Source organism: Rhipicephalus microplus, chromosome 3 (genome assembly GCF_043290135.1).
Source record: "Rhipicephalus microplus isolate Deutch F79 chromosome 3, USDA_Rmic, whole genome shotgun sequence".
In the NCBI taxonomy this organism is placed as follows: domain Eukaryota; kingdom Metazoa; phylum Arthropoda; class Arachnida; order Ixodida; family Ixodidae; genus Rhipicephalus; species Rhipicephalus microplus.
The window spans coordinates 153,735,044-153,761,660 of record NC_134702.1 but is presented as its reverse complement, the minus strand read 5'-3'; the positions used below and the strand labels follow the sequence as shown (position 1 = coordinate 153,761,660).

The following is a 26,617-nucleotide window of genomic DNA, read 5'->3' as shown; positions in this document are numbered from 1 at the left end:
GCGTTATCTGTCTAATTTGATGTATTAGGCCAGTTTTATTGGAGCATGCAGACTAAAACCGAAATGTTCTTCATCTTCAACAGCTGCCGCTATGTTTGAGTTTTGAAACACTGTGTGTGCATTGCATCGAGTTACAACAAAGCTTTTGAATGCCACATTGCCTATGGAAGCAATCATGGTCACTGGCAATGCACTCATATATATACCACGCAGTTCTGAAAGCATGCATGCGGCGTGTGCGTACGGAGTCTAAACAAAGCTACCGAGCACCGTATCTACTGCCAATGAAACTGTATTCACTAGTGAAGCGATTGTAGATAGCGCCCTTGCTTTCTGAAGGCATGCACTGCCTTCAAGTGCTGATTCAAAACAAAGCTAGTAATGTTTGCTGCAGATGCTGTGGAAAAGAAAAAACCTAACTCAATTATGCTCAATCATAGATGGTGACTGTCCTGTTTGAAGGCATGCATCAAAAAAAATAAATGTGGAACCATTGCAGAAAACTAAACAGCAACTGTGAACGAAATCATTGTTGCTGCGCATTTGAAATGCACTGAGTAAAACAAATGTAGCCTGTTGAAGCCACGAAGCTCTTGGCAACAATGCGACAGTAGATGACAGCCATGTGATCACTTTGGTGTCACATGTAGCGGTAAATGCAAGCGTTGTGGCTTTTTTGTCATTACAGTGTAACTTCGATTATACGACTTTCAGGGGACCACGCAAAATCTTCGTATAATCCGGGCGTCATATAATCGAAAAACCAAGAATATAGGCACTGATGGTTGTTGTTGCCCCACAACAGTTGTCACATAATGCGTAGGAAAGTCCGCGGCACAAATCTACGCTGCTTCGATGAAGGTAGATTAAATTACTTGAAAAATTGGCAACCATGCATTTCATCGGAGGTGTGAACAAATCTTTATTCTCACCTTTTAAAAAAATCTGCGATATTTTTTCTGCCAGTTTGCCCAGCCACGATGCATCAGCTACTGTAATAACTCGAATCTAACGTGCACCTTTTTTCTGGTTAAGCAAGTTCATAAATCGCATGCGCGTTAGAATCGAGTACGAAAAAAAAATGAATATGGTCATTCTATTGCCAACGGCATTTGCAAAATGGCCGCCCCCTAGGTGCGTTGTCATGGCGCGTCGGCCATTTCTGCCTATGTGTTGCCCATGTGCAGCACTTCGTACGTGTGCTGAGGAGTTCGTCATCTTGTAGTGCATTAGCATCGACGGCATGGAAGGGCCGACTCCAAAAACTCGAGTGCACCACGATGCCGCCTTTAAAAGAAAAGCCATCGTGTGCGCAGAAACGGACGGAAAGTGGGCTGCATCGCGATCGTTAGAAGTTCCCGAAACGTGCGTGCGGGACTGACGGAAACAAAAGCAGAAGATTGTCGACAGCAAAGCTTCACGCAAAGGCTTCAGTGGACCACAGCAGGGTTGGTTTCCGCAAATTGAAGAACTGCTCGGCGAGTATGTGCCAGAGCAGCGAGCGGCACAGCGGCCCGTGACGACAGAACTGCTCCAAGTGCGGGCTATGCAATTAGCCTTAGAAAAAGGTCTAATGTGGAGCCAGTTTAAAGCGAGCAGGTCCTGGCTAACTAACTTTATGAAGAGGAAAGGCTTTTCCTCCGAAGGTGAACGGGCATATACGAAAAGTTTTGCGGAGGAGTACGATGGAAAGCTTCAGTTTTCAGAGGTTCGTCCTAAACTTGGGGCACAACAATGGCTACCTGCTTGGGCAAATCGGGAATTCCGATCAGACGCCTCTTTAGTTCCACATGCCTGGCACCACAACCGTCGAGAAGAAGGGGGCGAAGGAAGTTTGCGTGCTGACATCGGTCCACGGTGAAACTGCAGTGACGGCAATGCTCTGTTACACGTCAGATGGGCACAAGCTTCCTCCGTACCTCATATTTAAATGCAAGACGCTCCCGAAAGGAGTTGTTTTTTCGAGTGGTGTGATCGTGCGAGCCAGCGAGAAAAATGGGTGCGCGTTGCAATTGATGTTTTACTTTTTTTTTCGTCGTGGAAATTGGGTGTGCGTTACAATCGAGGGCGCGATAAAATCGAGTAAATACGGTATCTTTCGAGAGCTGCGACATCTGGCAGCAAGTCGCCGATCTCGTCACGTGCGCAAGCAAACCGCCGAATGTTGTCGACGTAGCACAACACGTCCGCGTACGTCGGAACAGACGCACTAGCCTCTGCTTTTCTTTAAGCGTCAGTGGTTTTCGGTTCCGCGACATTGCAAGACGCAGCACTCGCAACCGAGAATTCGAAAGCTTTCTCGCACACCAATGTCTGAATGCTGAAAATTTTGCACGTAGACGCAGCAGCTGCGGCGCGCAACCCACCGATCAGGCAAACACGTGAAGGAATGGCTGAAAGGCAACAAGGCAGTGGGCCCATTCGATTTTTGCAAGCGCGTACGTCTGCGCAAGCTTTGACCAATTGCGAGGGGCTAAAACTTCTCAGCCCTCTGGTAGCTAGACAGCAGCTGGTTGCGGTTCCCGCGACTGTCTCAAACGTAAACAGGCTCGGCAATCGCCGTTCAACACGTCCGGTACAACGACACGAAATCTAGTGAGTTATCGCATACTAGAAAGCGAGCTCGAAATTATCTGCCATGTTACCTGCTCACAGCTGTCACTACAAAACCACCCAAAAGAAGGCAGAAAACAAAACAAAAAAGGGCCTCAACTGAAGCGTAGTGCAATGCGACTAAGCAAAACGAATGCGCTCTGGCTGGCTCTGGACAACGTTGGCTCTGGCTAGCTATGGCCGACAGCGTGTCGAAAAATTGAAGAGGCCCTGTGGTGGCAGCGCGGATAGTGTGCTAGAACGTGCGGAGGAACGAACTCGGTTCCTCGGTTTTCAGGCTTTTTTTCATCCGGCCGCAGTGTGCTTGCGTGGCAGCCTGCGTGTGTCATCGTAGGTTTTTTTTTTTCTTGGACGGTCCAGCTAAGCGTCGTACAAGGAGGGGTGGGCGTAAAATTGCGTCGTAGAATTGAGGTTTTCAATACATTAGCTCTATGGGGGGTTTTCCGGGACCAAGCCAATTCGTCGTAAAACGCGGGTGGTCGCAGGACCGTGGGACGTATAATCGAAGTTCCACTGTATCACATTAGAGCACAGCTCTTGGGGTGCTTGTTGCTATGTCGAGCGATGTCATCACTGTTGCGATCTAGTGTGCAGCTGACGGATATGATGAAGTAATGAATAGAGGTGAAAAACTAAAATGGCAAAAAATACCCAGGTCAAATGGGATTTGAACTCGGTGTGGCAGTCAAGTATTATGAAATGGAGCCACGCTAGTGCTTGAAACTTGTTTGTGAAAGATCCCATGCAGGTATCATGTCAGGTGAGGAAAGAAGGAAGGAATGGGGGATGGAAGAAAAGCAGGGGCATGTCAGGCGAGAAGTTGCGTGAACCTATGTCAGTGGATCTCAAATGGGGGTTCGCGAAGTCATTTCTGAGATACGTGAAACCATCACCCGCTTCTTTTTTGCACTTTCACATTTTTTTACATATGTAGCTCGGTTTAAGTGTGACTGTGCCACGTATGAATGAACTGTCCCAATTGAAGTGGCACGTTTGTTTCATCTTTCTAGTGGCAATAAAATGCACCTAGTTCACGCTCCAAATTTGTTAATCTATCTACGTACCCCCCTCTCTCGTCTTCAAGGGGTCTCCCATCACTTCGACCAGTCCACAATGGGTCCCCGACACATCCATGGCTCAGAACCACTGACCTATGTAGTATAGTATGGCAGGGAAGTAAAACAGCTACCAGTAATCACACAATGCTAATTGCGCAATGAGTATGTGGTTTAAAGGGGCCATGACACACAATTTTTGATCAAAATCCGTGTGTGTTATTTAGGTTTATCCTCGAGCAATCGCAAATAAGCTGGCGAAATTTTAGCATGTTTGGTCACGTACTTCATTAATAATTGAACATCTTCACAAATTTGCGAGCGGCTTTGAGAGTCTGGCAACATGAGCGCACTCGCGAGCCGGGAAACTAGCAGTTGGCCGCGCAAGCGTCTGCGTTTTGGCGTAAGATATTCTTCTGCGGGCAACAGAGCCTGAAATTGAGATACATGTAGGCTAGTGTGAATACCGCGTTTACTCGCATAATTGTTGCACTTTTTTTGCCGGAAAACCGATGAAAAGTTGGGGGGGGTGCGAGAATTGCGCGGGGAAAACTTTCTACGAAAACGTACAGAGCGAAAAAGAAAACGAAGTGGCCGCAAATCGGGATTCTCACACCAACAACAGCAAGCTTCAAGAAGTACTAATTAAAACTTATCTCAACAATAAAAGCAGAGGTTCAACACAAGACAAGATTAAATTGAGACACAAAAAGTGGAAGCGAATAGTCGAGAATTAGAATACCATGCGCAAAGCTTGCAAACGTTGCGGGCGTAGCGGTAGCGTTCGTCGCTCAACAGGAGCCCTCAAAAGGTAAGCGTGGGACGTCAGTATTAAGCTGATGGCTATTTAACAGAATTGTCCGCAGTTTCCTTCTTAAGAAATAAAGTTTACCATTAATCCCAAGGGCCTACCGGCGGCCCTGTTGCCGTTCTTTAGTGCATTATCTATCACTTGCAACTTGAAAGCAGCCGTACAGCTTCAGTATCGCCTCATAACTTGACAAGGTTACCGACGCAACATACAAAACACGCCACAACGTGCACTGGCCACTTCGGCTTCGCTGGAGTTGGATTAAATCTCTGTGCAATAGTACGCTTCATGCTTAAGAGATGGCGCCAGATGACGTGCGCTATCATCATCAGTGGCTGGAAAGAGCAGATGACATTATTGCAGCAGTTTTCGGGGGTGTGATAATTACTCGAAAAAAAAAAAAGAAATCGTATTTTTGTTTTGCGATGTGGGGGGTGCGAGAATTGTGCGAGTGCTAGGATTACACAAGTAAATACGGTAGTGAATTTTAGGTTCGAGGTGAATTCGAAGCAATTGGTGAATTTGGTCGTATAATTTCGAATCGAATTTGAATAGTGTATATATTGTATATTATAAAGAAAACTGGACATATTTGTCATGGCCTAACTGACCTGCACAATATTTTTTGAAAATTGAAACAAGGCTTGTGCAAACATTTTTTCGCAACAAAAGAAGTGGAAGCAACATTGAATAGTAGCAGGATTTGACTTTCGATAGAATGCAAGTGGTAGCGTATAAAATATGTTGCATTAAAATTCGCTATCTTATATAAGTAAGTATGACTAGCTTTTAAACTGAAAAAAAAAAGAAAAATGAATCGACTTGAGAGTATTATCTTCATTTAACCTTGAAGTGAAACTTCACAGCAGTGTGGATTTTTTTTGGGGGAGGGAGGGGGGTAAGTGTTTTCACAGCTTAGCATCCCCTTACTGCAGTAAAACTATCTTTACAGAGTGTTGCATGTGAACTATATGCAATTATTCGTTCTTCTTGAATAATTTGATTTTTTCAATAATTCAGATTTGATTTGAAGCAAATTCGAATATTGCAATATTCGTTCGAGTATTTGAATATTTGTAATATCCTTGCAAGTTTACACATTTGAACTTTATTCTGCTTGGCACTGAAACTGAATGATTTATAGCAGCTGAAACTGGTAGAAGACCACGACGCCGCTGTTTGCTGCACGTGACGTCACAGAAGCCATGGCTATTTAGTGGTTGCCAGCTGTGGGTGGAATTTATCGCTAATGACTTATAGGGCCTGTTTTGCGCTGAAATATTCTTTCGTGGCCCACTTCTCATATCCGTATTGGAATAATAAACTCTCTACTTCTGGTTTTCATTGAAAACCACAAATTGTTGGGTGATTGTGTCATGGCCCTCTAATGCTTCCCACCCACCACAGAGTTCTCGGGCATAATTTTTCGTCGTCAGTCACATGATGCAGCAACAAAAAAGCGCAAGATGTGCAGTGGGTACATCGCTCTTCCACCGAAAGACTCATAATGGCACACTGGAAGCTGTCCCACTTCACAAAACTTATGATTTATGATGTAGTGATATATGATATATGATTACTTTGTAGATGGTGAAAATTTCAAACAGAGTTGGCCTTGCCCAAACACGAAGCTGTGCTCAGAATTCACTCTGAACAGTATCCTAACTGTTGGGAAATTTTCGCTTTTTCCTAATTACGGTGGGGATACAGACTGCATTGCCTTGTTTCAGTATGATGTGAATGTCGTATGTATCAACTCTCCCGGTGCACTCCTGGGATTGTCCAGATTAACAGAGTTGTGTGCAAATATAACCGAATTATTGAGAAGTTGATGCCGTTAAGTAATGAATATGCTTGCCAGGACCGTAGAGTAAGTACGAATTTTCTCATTCTTCAAGAACGACTAAGCTGGTTCTTACTGTCAGCTAACTTGTGTTCCTCTATCACCTGCCAAGTTTGGAAGTGTTTCGGAAAGTAGAAGCTGAAATCATTTTACTCTTGGTTTTGTACACAACAAAACAGTGTACAAAGCGTGATAGCTTTGTTAGAAAATTAATTCAGCATTATTCATGGGGTATAGGTGAGGGCATGCAATTTTTCCAAAAGAGATGCCTCCTTTTTTAATGTTTGGAAACCGCCATCAGTTTTTTTTATATTACTCTTAAAAGGGCAGACTGGTCTTAGACATTTTTTTGTTTATTTCTTCAGTGATCTTGATCCAACTGCACAGAATAATGCAGTTTTTTGTGCCGATTTGAAATATTTAACTAGTTTTCTTGTAACTCATTTTGTTCCTGATATAACTTAAGTTCACCCCCTATTGTTTGAGGCCATCATAGAAAATAAAAGTGCTTCATTAAAAGTGATACTTAAGATATGCCAACATAGACTAATGACTATAGAGTGAATGTATGCAAGAGCTTTTAGTTTTTAGGCCTTTCTTGGTTATTTTACAGCAAAATTAACTATCAATTTTCAAAAACAGTTGGAATCGTATTATAATTTTGATGAGTAATTAATTAAAAAGGCTTGTTCTCTAAATTCTACACCCATACTTGCATTCTACACAAATACAGGTTTTCATTGCAAAAATAATTATTGTTGTACATGCCCTAGCTGCAGAGATATTGAGGCCTCAAAATTGAACAGTCGTAAATTAACCTTTTGAGAAAAACATAAAGACTGAAAACACACAGCTTTCTCAAAAAGCAACAATCATGGTGTGGATGTTTTGCAATCCTTATAAAGGTGCTCATAAATTCGTACCAGAGCTTCTAACACTGGCGGGGGCTAAATACAGAGAAGCCTTGAAGTTGGCTCCTCATTTTTTTGCAAGTTCTGCATGTTAACAGCACCAAGAATCTGAACAGTGAGAATGACATTACAAAAAAATTACCACTTCCTGGTCTGTTAAAATTTGCACAGAGATAGAAAAATACTTGCAAAAACCAAATATGTCAATTTTAGAGAATGAATTTTTTGTCACTTTTTGGTCCCAAAGACCAGTCTGCCCCTTAACACAGCGGCTACTGCATAGATCTTTTTTTATGTCATGATCAGGTGGTGCCAAAAGTAAAGGCAGAGAAGTTTCATCACTGTTAAAGAGAGCGGTGCCATCTAATAGTGAGAATGAAAGTGCAATGATGCGGCCTTCGGTATCTGTGGTCACAGTGGTCAAAATATTGGCATTTTGTCGCATGCCACTAGACGTATCATATTTTTGGACAATGTGCACAAATTGAAAAAGCAATACAGCTGGAGTTCGCTTAGTCGCATGTTTTGATTGCTTGTTTTTTTTTCTTTCTTTTTTTGCCTGTCATCCCAGGAGGCACACCAAGTACTTTGGGGGCTTCCATAACAACCACCGGCTGGTAAACTGGCTATGGGACATTCTTGAGCGCGACTTCACGTCTGAAGAACATCACCTGTTTCTGAAGGTGGGATTGGCCTCACCATGTCTTTGATAGTAGGTATTCCTTAGGAATACACCACACTAGTCTGGAATAGTAAGATACCTAGTCTAAGGCTTCAGTAGTACCTTGACGTAAAAAAATACTGATGTAATTAATGAAACTATGGTACTTTCACTTGAAATATGCACGCCAAACAACCTTTCAACCACAAGTGTGGCAAAATATCATATCTGCTTTGCAATCTTGAAACTACTCTTTAACGACAGCGACACTATTTCGAAACTCTGTTGGGGGTAGCATATGCCCATCATGATACGAAAGAAAATTTGCTCGTTTCTGTGTTAGACTCAACCAAATAAATCCAACAATCGAGCCATAGAAAGAATAAGGGACATTATTTCACGCTTTTAACTGTATTGCGTTAATTGTGACGTAAGTTGCTTTTTTCTCTCAACACAGTTTGTGACAAGCTGCTCGAAGCCTCCCCTTTTGGGCTTTGCCCACTTGGAGCCACCATTCTCCATTCGATGCGTCGAGGTCAGCGACGATCAGGTACGGCACCAGTCAGATTGTACTTCCTCAAGTGTTTTGCAGGCCAAACAGTACTGCTGTTTCTTGTCACGTTATACCTCATGCAAATACGTAGTTACACCTATGCAATGAGAATACCATATTTACACTATTTTAGGCGGACCCTTTTGTCTTAATTTGATATAAGAAGTTGGGGAGGGGTCAATTTAGAAGGGAAAATTGGTTTCGGTTGTGAAGTCTTTCTGAAAATAATCCCCTTGTAGTCTTGCAAAGCTAGCTTTTCTGCACAGCTTTTATCTACTGCGGGGAAGTCACCTTGGCATGGTGGAATTGGGTTGTTTTCCTCAGAGACATCGTAAATAAATTTTTTATGAAATATGCTCATGCTCCTTTTTTTGTTGTGGTGCAATTTAAGGGGGGTCGATCTACGTTCCAGTCATTGTACAATTGTGTAAATACATAATCTGAAAGTGGTTCCAAGCTGGCCAACTGTAGGGAACAGCTAACCAAGTAGATAAATACGAGATGTATTGGTGGCGTTAATTGTGCCGACCAGTTCTGTGTTGACCGGCTCTTTTTTATTTTTATGACAACTTAAGACAATTTAGTACCTTCAGCTGCACCGTTCCCACTTCAAATGCTCAAGCTACATCTTTTGAGCCATGCTTTTCAGCAATGTGCAAACATTTTTCTGTGCACGTCACTTGCGAATCTTTCCACTTGTTTTTGGCAGCTGAATTGTCTATTCAATATGTTGTTGCACTTGAACTTTCTGAATGCAAATCATTGCAACACTTTACAGAACAATTAGGAATGTAAGGTTTAGTCTTGTTTTGAAACTTAAGCGAAAATAGTGTACTTGCACTTAAAAAAGTGTTCTTTCAAAGTCATATGAATAAATATGTAAATGAAGGTGTATGAGCAACGCATTGCAGGGCTTGCAGTAGGCCCGGGCATACACATCGGACTCTGGAAATTCGCAGACATGCAGCGCCACCTGTCGACGCAGTTTTGTGTTGTGCAAAGCCTGACTTCCTTGCACAGTTTGCTGTGCAACCAGGTGCAACTACAGGGTGCGAAACAACGATTGAGCTAAATATTAGGTGTATTTGCGCTTTGAACACTTGGAAAAAGAGCTACGAATTTGTCTCTGCTTGCTAGTCGGACGCGTCACCGAACTTTCATTAAGTGCTTGCTGGTTCATGCGCCAGAACGACGACGAAAACAAGAGCAAACACAATAGCTCCACGCTGTACGTAAAAAAGACTTCAGTCGATGCTACTGTTGCATTGCGAATTGCCACAAACGTAAAGGACACCAGTTTAGTGAATTCTACAACTTTCGCGAAGCAGAACGGTGAGAGAGCTGTATACAGGCCGTTGCAAGCGTGTTGGGTAAGCAAATTACTCGCGTCCTCCACAGTCAGTCGCATGAAAAAGTGTGACAACGTAGGTCTTCTGTTATTGTTTGGAGTAGCTTGACGGGAAACTGTGGTAACTAGTTATGAAGCCTAACAGAGCCTCTGACCCCAATGCGCGCCGTGCAACAGTAGACAGGTGAGACGTGCATGATAAACGTCGCACATGCCGTGACCATGGATAACCTGAAGTTGTAGCCACCACACAGCATTACGCACGTAGGGCCTTGAAGGCTCTAAGTTCCGGCTTCAACTAGCAAATGCAGACATGTACATCATACAGATGAATTTCAAAATATTCACAACCACAATCGGGTTTTTTTTTTTTTTTTGCCCTTGGTCTCCGCAATTGCCGAAGCTATCTTGGAGGCCTCGGTTTTGTCTTTCGTTGTAAACCAAAAAAAATGTACATGCTTGTATCCCTATTTGGAGTACACACAAACGGAAGACAACAATGAACAGAACATTCTACAGTCGAATCTCATTAATTTGAACACGCTTAATTCGAACTTCCGGTTAATTCAAACTCACGCTGAGGTCCCGTCAAAGCTATGCGTATTGCAATGTGCAAAAGCGCCTTGTAATTCGAATGCACATGCACTTGCGACGGTTAATTCGAACATATTGCGCTCCGAAAATGCTTTCAGCACCACGCTTGATCCTGCGGCACCACCTCCGACTCCTCAACGCTGTGCGCGAAGGAAAAGAAAAGGAAAGAAAAGGCTGCGGTGGAATGTTTAGTCTCTCTGAAATTCCAGTCTGCGATGCACTTGCACCACGCTTCCCCCTTTCCTCCTGTCCCTGCCATGTAGACCCTTCTTTCAATGACACGTGCGAAGAGAGCAAAAAAAAAAAAAACTGCCATGGAGTATTTGGTTATCTCTCAAATGCTGATCTGCTTCTCTCCGCATGGGGACATTCCTACTTTCTTTTCACGTTCGGCCCACGCCGTGGCTACGTCGCAGAGTGTAGTATCAGGTGCTCTGTGGCAGTAGCGGAGACGCAGTCGGACTCATTGTTGTCATCTCCTCTAGAGAGTGTCGGCGCTGGACATTGCTGCGCGTAACTTTTCTTGCCAGGAGAATGCTGAAGCCAAAGTAGAAATGCTTTGCAAGCTGCGTCTGAAATTGATTGACTTGCTGCAAGGCAAACGTGTGCAGACGTGCATCACCGATTACTTCAATTAATGATGGATGAGCTGTGATTTGTGAATAAATGTAAGTCTTCTGAAACTTCCCCCTCGTGTGTTAGCTCAGCGTACATGCGCCACTGCATGGTGAGCCCTCCGTTCATTTAGCTTTCATTAATTCGAACTAATATTCGGGCCCCTTCAAATTTGAGTTATCGAGATTCGACTGTAGTATGCATAATAAAATAGTTGAACACACAGGAAGGGATAGATCGATGGAGAGTGCAACTGCAAAGCAGTAATCACCAGGATCGTGTCAGATAAAGGGAGCTTCGTACCACTGATCATAAGATTGTTCATGTATACACTTCATTGCGTTGGCATCATGTTAGTGCCCAATTTTAATGCACTTAGGCATTCCAGAATGAGCGTCGGGAGTGCCTGCCTCGAACTCGATGTCATATGCGATTCTCTCTTGCACTTGAATTGCCAGTTGCAGCACGCCGAAAAATAACTGAAACATCTTTTGCATTGTATTCGCAGTTCGTTTTGATGAGCTTCATATTTTTATGCAGCGAAGTTGGATTGGAGAAAGAAGCTTGCGAGGTCTTTGATTTTCAGAAAACTACACCTCGACACCAACAAAAGAGGAAGGCCTATGGACACTCGCTTTGCACTACCCATTTATGGCCGGCGTGGCATTGGGGGTGCTAGTGGCGGCATTTTTTGCAGCGACGCCTGGGCAGAGTTTGATGCCTACAAGGCAGAGAACTACAGACGCTCACCTTAAAAATGCAAATACAGGAATAATCATTCAGTAAAGTTGAAGTGTTAGGCTTGTTCATTTACAGAATATTTTTGTTACACTGTATGCCCATGTGCCTTCAGCATGTCTTTGCATTCACTACAGTAGTACAGAAAACTTTAAACAAAAAAGGCAGCATCTCTAATGGCAAACTTCATTATATTGAAAATTTAGGTTCAGGTTCCTATATTTCTACAGTGAGGATAACCTCACATGTTCTTAAAATGGTCCAGGTGCTTAAGACCTCACTAGTCAGCACACCAGACTGCAGTAGATGAAAGGAAAAAAAAGGACCAGTAAAAGTATTGAAGGACATACTCTGACTATACCAAGGAACATTTGGGAACTGACAGGAAACATGGTGCTAAGCGGAAAACTTGTACGGCTTCTCCCAATGCATGTAGGCACATTTGTATAGCAATCTGCTGCTGAGAGAGCTTACCTGCACAGTACTTTATAAAAAATTGATACAAGGCTTGTGCAAATGCCATTTTTTCAATTCAAAGAAGTTGAAACACCTTTGCATAGCAGCAGAATTAGACTTCCGGTGGAATGCAAGTGATAGTAAAATGTGTCAGTTTTAAAATTTGCTATATTTAGAGCATATAAACCGATATAAAAAGCTTTTAAACTATATAAACGCTAGCACTTGCTGCCATGTGGGACCGATTTTCTCTAGCCAATTGTGTGCAGTATGGCACCTACTAATCTCACGCTGTAAGTGTACAGCTGCTGCGCTGTGTGTGCACGTTTATCGTGATAGTGTTTGCACAAGGAGGTTTCTGCAGGTGACATACACTTTCAGCAGTCTCGCATGAGCAGGTAGCTGCGGCAAACGGGGCACGATGTGTTTATGTTGAATAGTAAAATTATGTAATGGGCGTTACGAGTGGGCTGTGCTATGCGGGCTGCAACGCGCGTACTCTCAAGTTATGGTGCTAATCACAATAAGTTATGCTGGCATCTTTGTCACTGGCCAGGATGTGTCTACATTTTAATGCTTATGCATAAAGGTGTTATGCCTATCTGCTTATATGCCTCGTCCTTATGTATATAGGCATCATGCCTATGTGCATGTATACCCCATGCCTATGTGCATGTATACCCCATGCCTATATTCTTATGCAAATAAGCGTCATGCATATAGAGTTCAACATGAATAATTCGAACTCGAAGGGGTTTATGAATTAGTTCGATATATGGAAAATTCAATATAAAAAAATACAGGCTCGTGAGCTTACCTGTAGCAGATCGTCACCTACAACAGGCACTTTTAATTATAATAATAATAGGCTCGTGCTAATAGTAAATTTTAGGTACGAAGCGAATTCAAAGCAAATATTGATTTTGATCGAATAATTTCGAATCGAATTTGAATGGTAGGTATGACAAATAAAAAAAAGGGAATATTTTTTATGAGCTAAATAACCTGCACAATATTTCTTTTGAATCGAAATAGGGGCTCTATGCAAATGCCTTTTTTTTTTTCCGTTCAAAGGAAGTCCAAACTACCTTAAGTAGTAATTTCGGTAGGATGCGAGTGATAACCAGTCAGATACTTAGCATTTTAAAATTTATTATACCTGGATCATAAAAGCCATCATAACAAGCTTAATAAAATGGAGAATTGATTTTTTGTCGCGCCGCGATGGTCTAGTGGCTAAGGTACTCGGCTGCTGACCCGCAGGTCGCGGGTTCAAATCCCGGCTGCGGCGGCTGCATTTCCGATGGAGGCGGAAATGTTGTAGGCCCGTGTGCTCAGATTTGGGTGCACGTTAAAGAACACCAGGGGGTCGAAATTTCCGGAGCCCTCCACTACGGCGTCTCTCATAATCATATGGTGGTTTTGGGACGTTAAACCCCACACATAAATCAATCAATCAATCAATCAATCAATCAATCAAGAATTGATTTGAGGGTAACATGTTCCCTTAAAGGGGCCCTGTAACACTTTTTCGAGTAGCCATGGAGCTAGTAAACATGCTTGTTGACTCACAAATTTACCGCCGCAGAGTTTCTAGAATCAGTTCAGTACAAGAGGAATTCTAGAAATTTGTCGCACGCTGCAATTGCATTATCTCTTTCCGTTCCGACGAAATAGCTGGAAGTTAAGCAGGGAGGAATGGCATGGCAAAAGAAAAATACGTCACATGTACCTCGTGACCTTGAGTGCCTCTTTTTTTTTCCTTCGAATATGCGGCTTTTCAGTGCCATTGCGCACATACTCGTAGACAAGTGGCAGCCCCGGTAACGACAAGCGCGCGATGCTCAAATCAGATAATGGTGGTGACCAAAACCGTATATTCCTTCTTGGCTGTGACAAGTGATTTTTAAGCTTGTAGTGTCATTTGCCGAGGGAAGAAAGCAATTTTTAGCTTTGAAAATTTATTGGTAATTACAGGCCGTGCGCTGCGCTACAATATTTGCCTCGCGTGTTCTCGGTAGCCTCGACTACCGATTGGCAGCGTTTTATGATTCTGTACAGCAAGTGTTGCAGGGCCCCTTTAAAATTGAAGGGGGGCTTCGCGGCAAAGCGATTTTTTATTCAATAGTCACTTTCACGGTTTAGCACTCCTACATTGCAGTGAAACCACATTTATAGGCCGTGACATATGGACTCATATACACCTATTCGTTCATTGCGAATACTTCGAAAATATTCGTTAACTTAAATTTGAATCGGCCCCGCCGCGGTGGTCTAGTAGCTAAGGTACTCGGTTGCTGACTCGCAAGTCGCATGATCAAATCTCTGCTGTGGAGACTGCATTTCCAATACAGGTGAAAATGGTCTAGGCCCATGTGCTCAGATTTGGGCGCATGTTAAAGAACCCCAGGTGGTCAAAATTTACGGAGCCCTCCACTATAGCATCACTGATAATCGTATGGTGGTTTTGGGACGTTAAACCCCACATATCAATCAAATTCAAATTGAAGTGATTTAAAATATGCAACCAATTGTTTGAATATTCGCAGCATTCGAATATTCGCACGAGTCTAGCATTTAAGAATGACAACTAATTCCGCACACACACTGCAACAGAATGGTTTGTTTGTGTGAAAAAAATTGCTTATCTTGGCCTGCTTCATATTTGGAACGTTGAAGATGCCAGTCTCAATCTTATCAAGGCTGTCCAGGCGCGACAGCCTAGTTCCCTTCATGTGGCCAATACAATGTCGAATGACGCCGAACGCTGCCGCTACTTCAGTGGTGGAGTATACGCGTGTAGTCTGTGCCTCGCTTGGGCAATCTTCTTCGTCACATGAGCTCTTGGCCTGGCCATCCAGAGTCCCTGCGATCGCAGCTACTATGTCCTCGTCAGCGAGGCTCGCAATGGCCCGAACATTGCAGTCAGCTTCCATGAAATCATTCGCAGACACTTCGTGTGGAACTGCTGCCGGGAAGCAGGACGACAACTGGCGAAACGCGTAGTCTATGCGCTCGTCGTCGTCTTTAGCGGTTTTCGCAATTTCCACCGTCTCGAAGACTGCCTTGCGGAAGCAGCTGACCAATGTGTCCGTCTTCACGTTTCCCCAGGAGTTGAAGATCTCCACGGGAAAAAACTTACCTGAGATTTCCGGCCACTCCTTTGTAATCTACTGCTGGATGTTCTGGCTGCTGACAGCTTCGCTTTCACCAGAAATGTTTTGCCAACAATGTTGTAGTGCTGCTTAAATCGGTGAGGCCACCCTGTGTTGTCGGCGAAGTTGTTTCACCGAGTGCAGCGGCAAACCATTTGGCCTTGGCGATGAGCATTGGGCCATTTCCCGGAATGTTCTTCGCACGCACTTCTAAAAACCAGGCAAAGAGTGCGAATCAAATCAAATCAAACTTCATTTCAACATTTGGACAATGTTGAGGACCATGAACAAAAAGCCAGCAAGGCTTGACGTCGTTCATGGCCCCAATTTTTCCAGGCAGAAACAAACAAGTAAGAGCAATAATTCAACACTGAAACAGAACTTATAAATTATAAGGTAGTGACAAAGCTCATAATACAGATTATACAAACATATAAATATTGTCAGTACATACTGAAAAATTTAAAAGTAAGCAAAGAAAATTCCCATGATTGACAATACAAAAGTTGATAAACAGAAGTCGTAATAAAAGTGGAAACAGATTTTTATACAAAAATATATACCGCATTCTGGGCACTACCACATAGGTATTTGCAGAGACAGCGTATGTTCACTCTTCGACACGATCACATGGAATGTTGTATGACCTTATTCATGCTTAAGTGGTACGGAAGTTTATACCGTAACATCTGGTAGGCATAATTTGTTCTGGAGCTCAGTAGTTTCCATATTTCGGAGCTCCTTGTGTTGATTGTTTTATATTTTGGCATCAAATTGGAAATGCATTTTAGGGTGTCGTTTTTTCTAATACTGTTCTTATAACTTCTTAACAATATATTTTCATAAATGTTAGGCATTGGTAGCAGATTCAAATTTTCGAAAAGAGGACTCGTTGGCGTTAAGTAACGAACATTTAGAATACAACGCACAGCTTCTTTCTGCATTCTGTGGAGGGTAATAATGTTAGTACCCTAAGTGTTGTAGCGCTCCAGACGAGATGACGAGTAGCTTATGTATCATAGAAACAGGGATTTATGCAATATAAGTTTAACACTTTCTGGAAGAAAAAGCGCAACTTGCACAGTATTCCAGTCACCTGGGAGAGTTTACCCACCCCCATTTGCACGTGATCATTCCATGATAGATCTTGCTCAAATAGGACACCAAAACATTTAAAAGAGGGTACAAATGACAGAACAGTCATTGAGATGTAAGCTCGTTGAAGTGTAAATATTTCAATTTTTCTATCTAAAAAGTACGACTTTCGTTTTATTAACGTTGTTTTTCAATGAGTTTGCTGTGCTCCTAGATGATTGTTTTAATAGTACTACGTTGGCTTTATTCATGACATCCTTGGCATCCTTCGCAGTTACAAGAATTGTAGTGTCGTTTGCATATTTATTAAATTTTACGTCATGATCAGTGTTCACTAAGTCATTAATATAAATGCAAAAAAGCAATGGCCTCAAGATTCTTCTCAGTAGTACTCCTGCCACAAGTGGTTTTACATAGGACGTGTAAATATTATTTACCATTTTTTGCATGCGGTGCTGAAGGTAAGATTATGTTAACTTCAGAAGAACTCCCCGGAAGCCATAGTAGTTCAATTTTTTTAAAAGCAGGGTATGGTTTATACAGTCAAACGCCCTCGAATAGTCTACGAAAATTCCCAATGTACAGAGCTGAGGTTCAAAACATTCTACTATTATTTCCTTTTTAGTTTTTAGTTAGAAGGGCTGTTTTAGTAAATTGACCTTTGGTGAACCCAAATTGCATATTGGTCATTACTGTATGCTTAGTTATAAAAAAGGAAATACGGCTATGAATTAACCTTTCAAGCGGTTTTGAAAAAATTGGCATGACTGATATTGGTATATAATTAGTTAAAGCATTTTTATCTCCACTCTTGTGTAACACTATAACTTTAGCAGTCTGGAGACTTTTTGGAAAAGTACCACAGAATAAAACCAGATTGTAGATGTGTGTAAAGGCCGGAGTGGTGGCATCTATTACATACTTTGCAGGCCCGATTTCGAAGCCATCAGCATCACAACATTTGGTATTTGTGATTGATGAAAATATGTTAGTTACTTGCTTAGGTGTCGTAGGAGCCAAAAATGCAGAATGACTGGTTCGGGAACTTAAGTTCAAACAGTCGGGATCTAAACTGAACTGGTAAAACAGTCATTGAAGGTTTCTGTTAATTCTTTTTCTGATATATTTCCATCAATTTTTATCTCCATAATAGTCTTCTTACAGTCATCTCGCCAAGAACAGTGTTAATACGCTTCCAAAGAATGTCAGAATTTTTCGTAACATCACCGGTAAATAAACTTTGCAAGTATACTCTTTTCTCCCGACGTAAAAGACTGTTACCTTTATTTCTTTGAACCTTGAATTGACGCAAGGTTTCTTCAGATCGTGTTGAAATAAAGTTATGGAATAAGGGAATTTTTATGCGTATTTCCTGTCAACACTGATTTGTGACCCAGGGCTTTCTACTCTTGTGGCCAGGTTTAAGAACCTTGTACCTAAAACATTTCTTGTATTGTCGCGGTACAACGCGAATACAACACAGATACACCTAGGGACGACGAAAGCAGCGTGTCCTCAACAGCTCAGTCACAAGATCGTCTTTTTCAGCCTCGAGAGAAGCTAGAGGCCCACTACCTCGTGCCCACTAAATGCCCCATCATCGTTATCGTCCACATCATGTAGACACGCGTCATTTGCTTCTCTACCCAAGAGCATCGCCCCGATGCGCAGTCTGTAATGCAGTTTTTTTTTTCTAAATTAAAGTATCATGCAATCACTCGCTGACGTAGGGTTTCATGTGGACTACGTGAACGAGTTCAGGATGGTGCTGGCGACGCCTTGTACTATACGAACAGTCGGGAACAACTTCGTAAGTGACATCGCTCAGTCGTCGCACAACTAGGTACGGTCCAAAGTATCTTCTTAAGAGTTTTTCGGAAAGTCCTCGTTTTCGTATGGGCGTCCAAACCCATACTTTGTCGCCAGTTTGGTAGACGACTGTTCTGCGGTGAGCATTGTGGCGGCCTGCATCGTAGTCATGCTGCTGGCTGATCCGTAAACGTGCAAGTTGCCTAGCTTCTTCTGTGCGTTCTGTAAACGTGTCGGCGTCCAGGACGATGTCGTCGCCTTCGTGCGGTAACATTGCATCTAATATGGTTCGTACTTCCCGTCCATGAACGAGGCTGAAAGGTGTCATGCGGGTCGTTTCTTGCTTGGCCGTGTTGTATGCAAACGTTATGTAAGGCAAGATTGTATCCCAATTTTTGTGTTCGACGTCAACGTACATCGAAAGCATGTCTTCAATGGTTTTGTTTAGACGCTCTGTCAGCCCGTTCGTTTGTGGGTGGTATGCGGTAGTCTTACGATGCGTTGTTCCACTCAGCATCAAAACATGGTCCAAAAGAGCTGCTGTAAATGCGGTTCCTCTGTCTGTGATTACGATGGTTGGTGCACCATGCCTCAGTACAATATTCTCGATAAAAAATCTTGCCACCTCTGCTGCTGTACCTCTCTGGATGGCCTTTGTCTCGGCATAACGGGTCAAATAATTCGTCGCGATGATAACCCATCGGTTGCCTGCAGTAGAAGTAGGGAGTGGGCCCAAAATGTCCATGCCGATCTGGTGGAATGGAGTCATTGGGACCTGTACGGGTTGCAGGAGGCCAGCTCGTTTAGTTGGCGGTGACTTGCGTCGCTGGCAGTCGAGACAGGTACGAATGTGGTGCTTCACGGCTGTGGTTAGTCTTGGCGAGTAATACCTTTGCTGTACCCTGGCCAACGTTCTTGTGTAACCCAAGTGGCCAGAGGTAACCTCGTTGTGGCATGCTTTCAGTACTTCGGTGCGAAGGGCTGCTGGGATGACGAGCAGATAGGCAGATCCCGTCGACGAAAAATTTCTTTTATAGAGTACTCCGCCACGTAAACAAAATGATGACAACGCTCTTGCGAAAACTCTTGGCGCCTTCCGAGATCTGCCATCCAAGTAGGTAATTAAGCCAAGCAACTCAGCGTCGTCTCGTTGTTGCTGCGCAATGGTGGTCGTGTCGAGGACACCGAGAAATGATGTTTCCTCCTCCTCGGGTAGGGTTGCCGACTCAATGGGTGAACGGGACAAACAGTCGGCGTCCATATGTCGCTTCCCTGACTTATGTACGACTGCCATGTCGAATTCCTGCAGCCTGAGACTGCAACGCGCTAATCGGCCGGTAGGGTCTTTAAGATTAGTTAACCAACACAGTGAGTGGTGGTCGCTAATTACTTTGAAGGGGCGGCCATATAAATACGGACGAAATTTCGTAACCGCCCATACCACGGCGAGACATTCCTTCTCAGTCGTGGAGTAATTAGCCTCAGCACGTGTTAACGTTCTGCTTGCGTAAGCGATTACCCTTTCTGCGCCATCATGCTGCTGCACAAGCACAGCTCCCAGACCAACATTGCTAGCATCGGTGTGAAGCATTGTAGGGGCTCTCTCGTCGAAGTGGGCAAGGACTGGGGGTGTTTGTAGTCGCTGGCGAAGATCGTTAAAAGCAGCTTCCTCTTCGTTATTCCACTCAAAGGTGACGTCTTCTCTTGTTAGGCGAGTTAGTGGTGATGCTATGCGTGTGAAGTCCGCGATAAATCGACGATAATACGCGCAGAAGCCGAGAAAGCGTCTGACAGCCTTTTTATCGGTCGGCATAGGGAACTGTTCTACGGCTGCGATTTTTTCAGGATCGGGACGAATACCAGCATGACTGACGACATGACCAAGAAATCGCAGCTCTTCATAGCAAAAGTGGCACTTCTCAGGCTTCAACGTCAGGCCCGCGGACTGTATGGCTCGTAAGACCACCTCAAGTCCTTCAAGGTGCTCGTCAAACGTCGCGAAAAACACTATGACGTCGTCCAGGTATACTAAGCATGTTTTCCACTTCAACCCAGAAAGCACGGTATCCATGAGTCTTTGAAAGATAGCAGGGGCTGAGCACAAACCGAATGGCAAGACCTTAAATTCATATAACCCATCTGGTGTCACAAAAGCGGTTTTCTCGCGGTCTCTCGGGTCCACCTCGATTTGCCAATATCCACTCCGCAAGTCCATTGAAGAGAAGTATCGAGCATGTCGAAGTCTGTCGAGAGAGTCGTCTATACGCGGTAGTGGATATACGTCTTTCTTGGTTGCCTGATTTAGCTTCCGGTAATCCACACAGAAGCGCAGGCTGCCATCCTTTTTCTTAACGAGGACTACAGGCGACGCCCAGGGGCTCTGTGAAGGCTGAATGACGTCATCTTCAAGCATTCTGTCTACCTGCTGTTGTATCGCTTCACGTTCTTTTGGAGCCACGCGATAAGGGTTCTGGTGAATAGGTCTCGCCGTTTCCTCGGTAATTATTCGATGCCTGGTTAGAGGCGTGCGGCCAACTCTTGATGTTGTCGAAAAGCAGTCTTGAAATTTGGCCAGTAACTCAAGGAGTCTGCGTCGGTCGTCTTTTGGCAAAGTAACGCTAACGTCCAGAACAGGCCCTGAATCAAGATTTAGCGACTCGTCGACTACCGCCAAGCAGCCTTCGGCATCTATGACATCGTCGAAGTAAGCGACAGCCGTGCCTTTAGGAAGATGCCGGCGCTCAGCACTAAAATTGGTCAGCAGCAAGTCCGTGCGTCCAGCAGCAACTCTGACGATACCTCGCGCGACAGAAATACCGTGGGTGAAGAGCAGCGAGCTTATTCGGTCCGCAACTCCTTCGGCGTCAAACTGAGCACCGGCGGCCACAGAAACAAGCGTGCATGACCATATGCATCCTTAAACTTTTCATGAAAATATTCATATGCAGTTTCAGGGTCAGCAATACGCAGTAAAGGTGACCAATCAATAAGCGATATTTGATTACGAAATTTCTCCAAGCTGTGTGCATTTACGTCCCTAACAGTCAAACGTGTACTATTTGCGCGTTTAGTTGACATGGCTTGCTTAAGGGGGGACGCGGCTTTGGGATCGCGATAAACGGCAAAAAAATCGATTTTTCGAAACTCAAGTTTTCAGTTTCTGGAACCCTTTTTCTATCTGGTTCCAAAATATCTACACTGAAAACCGCGCAGAAGTGCTTCGGAAAATTCGTTTCACCCACCTAGGTAGCAAAAATTTTTCTGGAAATGGCGAGAAAACGGCGATTTTCAAAAAATTATAGCTTCGCTATGCTTGGGCCGGGAGCCGGCTTCTTGGGCTCATCGGAAAGAGCATTTCTCCGTGTTTAACTTTCCCGCCTCAGCTGGCTCCTCCCTTTAACAACAAGCGAGCAAAAAGCAAATGTTTGAAGGTCGTTTTGAGGCCCTTGATTGGCCGTGGCCGCCATGTTGCCTCAGCTCGCCTCGCCATTGGCCCGATGCTCGCTCCGGGAGATCGTCGTCTGCTGCTTGTGCGTGGCGAGGACATGGCTCTCGAAAATCGCCACTTCGTGACGTGTTCACGGCTTGATAATCACTTAAGATATAACTACGCTTTAGTTACGAGCAGTAAGCGGATGCGCGATCAGGTTACTACGAGCGTCAGCGCGGTCTACGAGCGCCGCGCGTCATTGGAATCGTCTTTAGCCCTAACTCCACCGACTGCGGGCAGGAACGACGCGCTAGCGCATTCGTGGCGACGGGCTTCTTCGCAAGCAACGAAGCTGTAAGCGGCGGCACGATCTGATTACTACGAGTGGCCGCACCGGATGCACGATCAGATTACTACAAGCGGGCGCGCGGCGGTCTACGAGTGCGGCGCGTCATCGGAGTCGGCTTTAGGCCTAACTCCGCTGACAGCGAGACTGCGGGCAGGAACGACGCGCAAGCGCACTCTTGGTGACGTGCTTCTTCGCAAGGAATGTACCACATCACTCGCTAGCTCCTCTGAATCACGTACGGGCATTTTACGCATCGGCAGCGGACAACACAGTCAAGCTCGTCACCCCCCCCCCCCCCCCCTTCTCTGCTAAGGATCGCTCGGAACAGTGGCTAGCAGTTTCGCGCGTCGTCATTCGAAAATGCAATGCCAAGTGCAGTGCGTGCCGATTTTTTGTATTCGTAGTTACACATTTAGCGCATTGTCATCGAATGCCGCCGGCAAGTGCATTACGCGCCGGCTGCACTGTCCACGCGGCCGCGCACCCCACGGTCATATGAAGCGCTGTCAATAAGCTTTTGTGATGCGATTCAGACGTGCTTGGAGCCGTGCTTGATATCGCCACGAACGTCTATGAAAGTTCCGAGGTTAATGAATTGCTGTAAATTAGAGTTTCCGCGACCGGCAGTAAGATGATGCGTTTCACGGCTAGAGCGGCGAAAGAGCATGTGTGAATCAGGGGCACAAATTTTTATATGCTCGTTTGGTGTCATTAATTATACTGCTAGAAATTCCCGTGCCACCAGTCTTCTGCCCATAACTTTGTTATTTAGAAAGAAGGCATAGGTCGTCATGGTGTGATTCATTTTTCTGTTGCAATAAACTTCTCTCCAAATAAAGAAAAGTTCAGTGAATATTTGTAATCAAGTACTTAATTACACTAATTACAACTTCAGCACAAAAAAAGTATATTTAATAATTTCAGTATATGGTTTTATTCAATTACAATCTTTTCTGTCATACCTATCACACCACTGCTTCATACAAAGAACTTGGTTTGAAATTCATACTTGTTCTTTGTAACTCATGAAAAGGAGTAAATCATGAAAAGAAGTCAAATATCACAAGACAAACCTGAAATCACAATTTTTAGGTGTCTTAGAGACGTAAAGAAAAGTTGAAACTTTTAACGCAGCTTTCTCAATACCGTTTTTTTTTTTTTTTGACATTATGCTCAGCCCCTCCACATGGTTCAATGAAGGAATAATTTGTTTCTCGTAAAGTATTCGTGGTATCGCTTCAAAATTTTTATGGAAGCACTGTGAGGTTATTCTTAGTGTATGTGCCAATTTTCATCAATATCCAACAAGAAATAAAAAGTTCATTGAAAAAAGCCTGTTGAAAACTTCGACAGGCTTTTTCTCACAAGTGTGTTTCGGACATTGTGCATTGCTCGTGGAAAGAGTAGCACGAGAATGACTGGACCGATTTTGATTCTGTTTTTTTTCCCTGAATCCCTGAACACTGCTTGTGGGTACAGCAATCTTCAATTTCTGTTTTGTGGCCCTGTTATTTTTCTAGACGATGATTTGTCCATGCCATTGTTTCTGACAATGCGTGTCAGCAGCCATGATGATCTTTAAAAAAAAAAGAGAACTTATTAAAAAATTCCGAGAGTGTCATACCCTGTAGCTTTCTTTTGAGTAAAGATCAACACCATTCGCAGCTTCCTGGCATGTTTTGTTGCAGCGCTAGGCTTTCCACGAGCAGACCATGTAATTGGATCGTGTAGCATTATGTAACTTGAGAACTACTGAAGCTATCATGATGAAACTGCATATTTCCCTATTCTAGACACTTATGAGTATGCATGCCAAATTTCATTGCTGTAGGTCAACAAATAAAAAAGTTTTTTTTCAAAGCCACCTCGCCCCTTAAGTAATATAAATATTGGGAGATGATTGCTAACGTGAATGCCTACAACACCTGATGATAAATGTGTATTTTCAATATTAGTTATGAAGATGTCTATCAGTGTAGTTGAGTCAAGTGAAATATTAGTAGGATAATTTATCACATTTGCAAAGCCATTGCATTCAAGTATCCTGCATATATCGTAGGATCCGTGGGCAGGAGCGCGCACATGACAGGCTCCCAAAGTTTGCTGCTCCGCAGCCTTTGCCTTGACACCTGCCTTGTTCTTCAACAATGTCCTCAGAGTGCTCCGTCGTATCCCGAAGTCGTCCACGACGGTCGAACATTTCTCACCTGCCTCAACAAGCTGAATAGCCTTCAACTTTCTCGCAAAGTCAAGGGTCTTGCGCTTCATGTCGCTGGCCATAACTACATGAAAAGTCGACAATTCGAAGAGTCTGCAGCGGCTTTGCGCACCATGCACGCAAAAGAGAAATGCTGCACATGCAGTGGTACGTAGGCGACGCACGTATGGAAGCAACACAGCGCTAGCGAGGCGATGGCCACCTGCGAGGGCAACAGCAAAAGGTGGGAGCTGTGGTTGACTGATAAAAACTTGCAAAATAGCAACAAAAAAGTAAAAGAAATAGCTAAAGGAGGAGGACGTTGGCTCCTTCGTTCCTGCCGATGGTTGCGCAGAGAAAACATGAGAGAGAAAGAGAAACGAAGAAAAAAAAAAGCTTTTTTGCAAGTTAGAGATTTTGCAGTCCGAGCCTTCTCGCCCTTACCTTTTTTCGAGCGTTTCGGGCTATGGCGGAGGCTTGGTGCAGCGCGGAGGTCGCTGGGTGGTGCGAGTGCCAAAGCGCACCTTCCATCTCGCGCGCGGAGCACCGTTGGTGTGGATATCGCGGGCCACGGCATATGCCGAAGCGCACCTTCCAGCTCGCACGGCGTTAGATATATCCGGAGGGGATAGAAATACCGTTCGATATAAACATGCAAATTTCTATACTTTCACAAAGGAATTTCGACGGATAACTTATGAGTTCGATATACCCAAAAATTCTATCTATGTGGGTTCTATATATCCGTGTTCTACTGTAGGTGTCTTGTCAGCTGTGGGCTCATAATAAGATCACTTGCTAAGGAGTTTGCTAAAGGAGATCACTGTTAAAAGGAGTTTTGCATACTCGCCGCAATAGATACAGAGGGCGCTGACTGATTCTCTGATGTTTAAATGCACATATATGCCCTATAATGTGGACGGTGGGATGACTGCCACCATAGTTCAGTGGTAGAGCATGAGACGCGTTATTCGAAAGTCTCTGGTTTGTATCCTGCTGGTGGCAAGTCATCTTTCCGTCCTCCTTTATTTCTTCGCATTTACATTACAATTACTTCTAATAACATCTCCTATACTTCTCTTGGCATCATTAGCCTTATCGATAGGCTATTAGTGCTGCTAAAGATGCAGATTTTTTGCACCACAGTGTGGCATGAGTGATAATGGACATTTAAAGGTGCAGTTATTTTTAACGCGACAAGAAGTAATCGTGGCATGCACAATTGATTGGCACAAAATGAACCAACATGACATAAGCACTCGGGAAATATATCAGTTCTTGTGAGGATTTGTCACAACTTGATTTTAAGGCCATGGCTGCCTCGTTTTCATTTGAGGTGATAAGGCTTAAGGCCTGTGTACTTAAATTTCGAATCGCCTTAGATAATCCCAGGCGGTTGAAATTTTCGGAGCCCTCGACTACAGTGTCTCTAATAATCATATCGTGGTTTTGGGACGTTACACCCTAATAATTGTTGTAATAATAACTACACTTTAACTGTTGGAGACGTACAGAACTGGTATGTTATGAAGAGTTCTTAGTGTCATTAATAATCTGTGGTCAAGAGGGCACAGTGCATTCACTTCAAGGGCTGTAGCATGGTAGCTATCTTTCTCACATCTGTAGCACGATTAGTTTGCAGTTTGAACTGCCTTGTATTCTGCAGTCTCGACTCATATATCTAGCAGTTTTTCATTTCTAGGCTTGTGCAGATACATTCAACTGCCGATTTTTCGGACACCTGAATTTTCAGACATGCCCGATAATTCGGACATCTTCGCGGCACCGCCACGAGCCTCATAGAATCAATGTATAAGGAAGTCTGGAATTTCAGACGCTCGAAACCCCTGGAGTCCAATTTTCCGGACTTGTTGACGTGACGGGAGGTCGGAAACCACCACTGACCTCCAGTGGAAACCACCACAACTGCGTCACACGCGATTACGATCGCATAAATGAGCGCGCCAGTCTACTGTGGCGGCATCGGTTGCTTGGACTCGTTGATCGTTAGCAAAGAAAAACACAGGGCCTCCGAGATTCCTAACACTGGCCGTGTTTATCGTGCAAGGGTGCTTTGCTGACAATCGAAACTATCCACCCGGAAATTTTTTGGCGCCAATAAAGTTCCTTTCGCTTTAGTGCTTGTGCTCGTGCGTCCCACTCTGGCTTCCTGCGCAGCGCTTCTGCGAAGCGTTTCACCACGTCGAACTAAAACTAACTGCCACACACTGATTTGGTCTGGCCACCCTGGCTATCTTGAATGTTTATCAGTGCCACCTCTGGAGTACCCGAGGCACCGTCGTGCTGTTTTGTTTATGGAGCCCACATGGTGTTTGGCCACAGAACACCTACCAGTTTGGCTAGCCTAGTGTGTGGTTGTGCGA

At 44.0% G+C, this 26,617-nt stretch overlaps 1 protein-coding gene across 1 annotated transcript in view; it reads left to right on the top strand.

Moving 5' to 3' along the window:
• Positions 1–26,617, top strand: part of LOC142803016 (ubiquitin-protein ligase E3B-like) — a 141,298-nt gene that overhangs the window by 105,785 nt on the left and 8,896 nt on the right. Inside the window, exons 26-27 of the mRNA XM_075888114.1 lie at positions 7,805–7,916; positions 8,352–8,444. Of these exons, the coding sequence (XP_075744229.1) occupies positions 7,805–7,916; positions 8,352–8,444 (205 nt within the window). The remainder of the gene's footprint in view (positions 1–7,804; positions 7,917–8,351; positions 8,445–26,617) is intronic.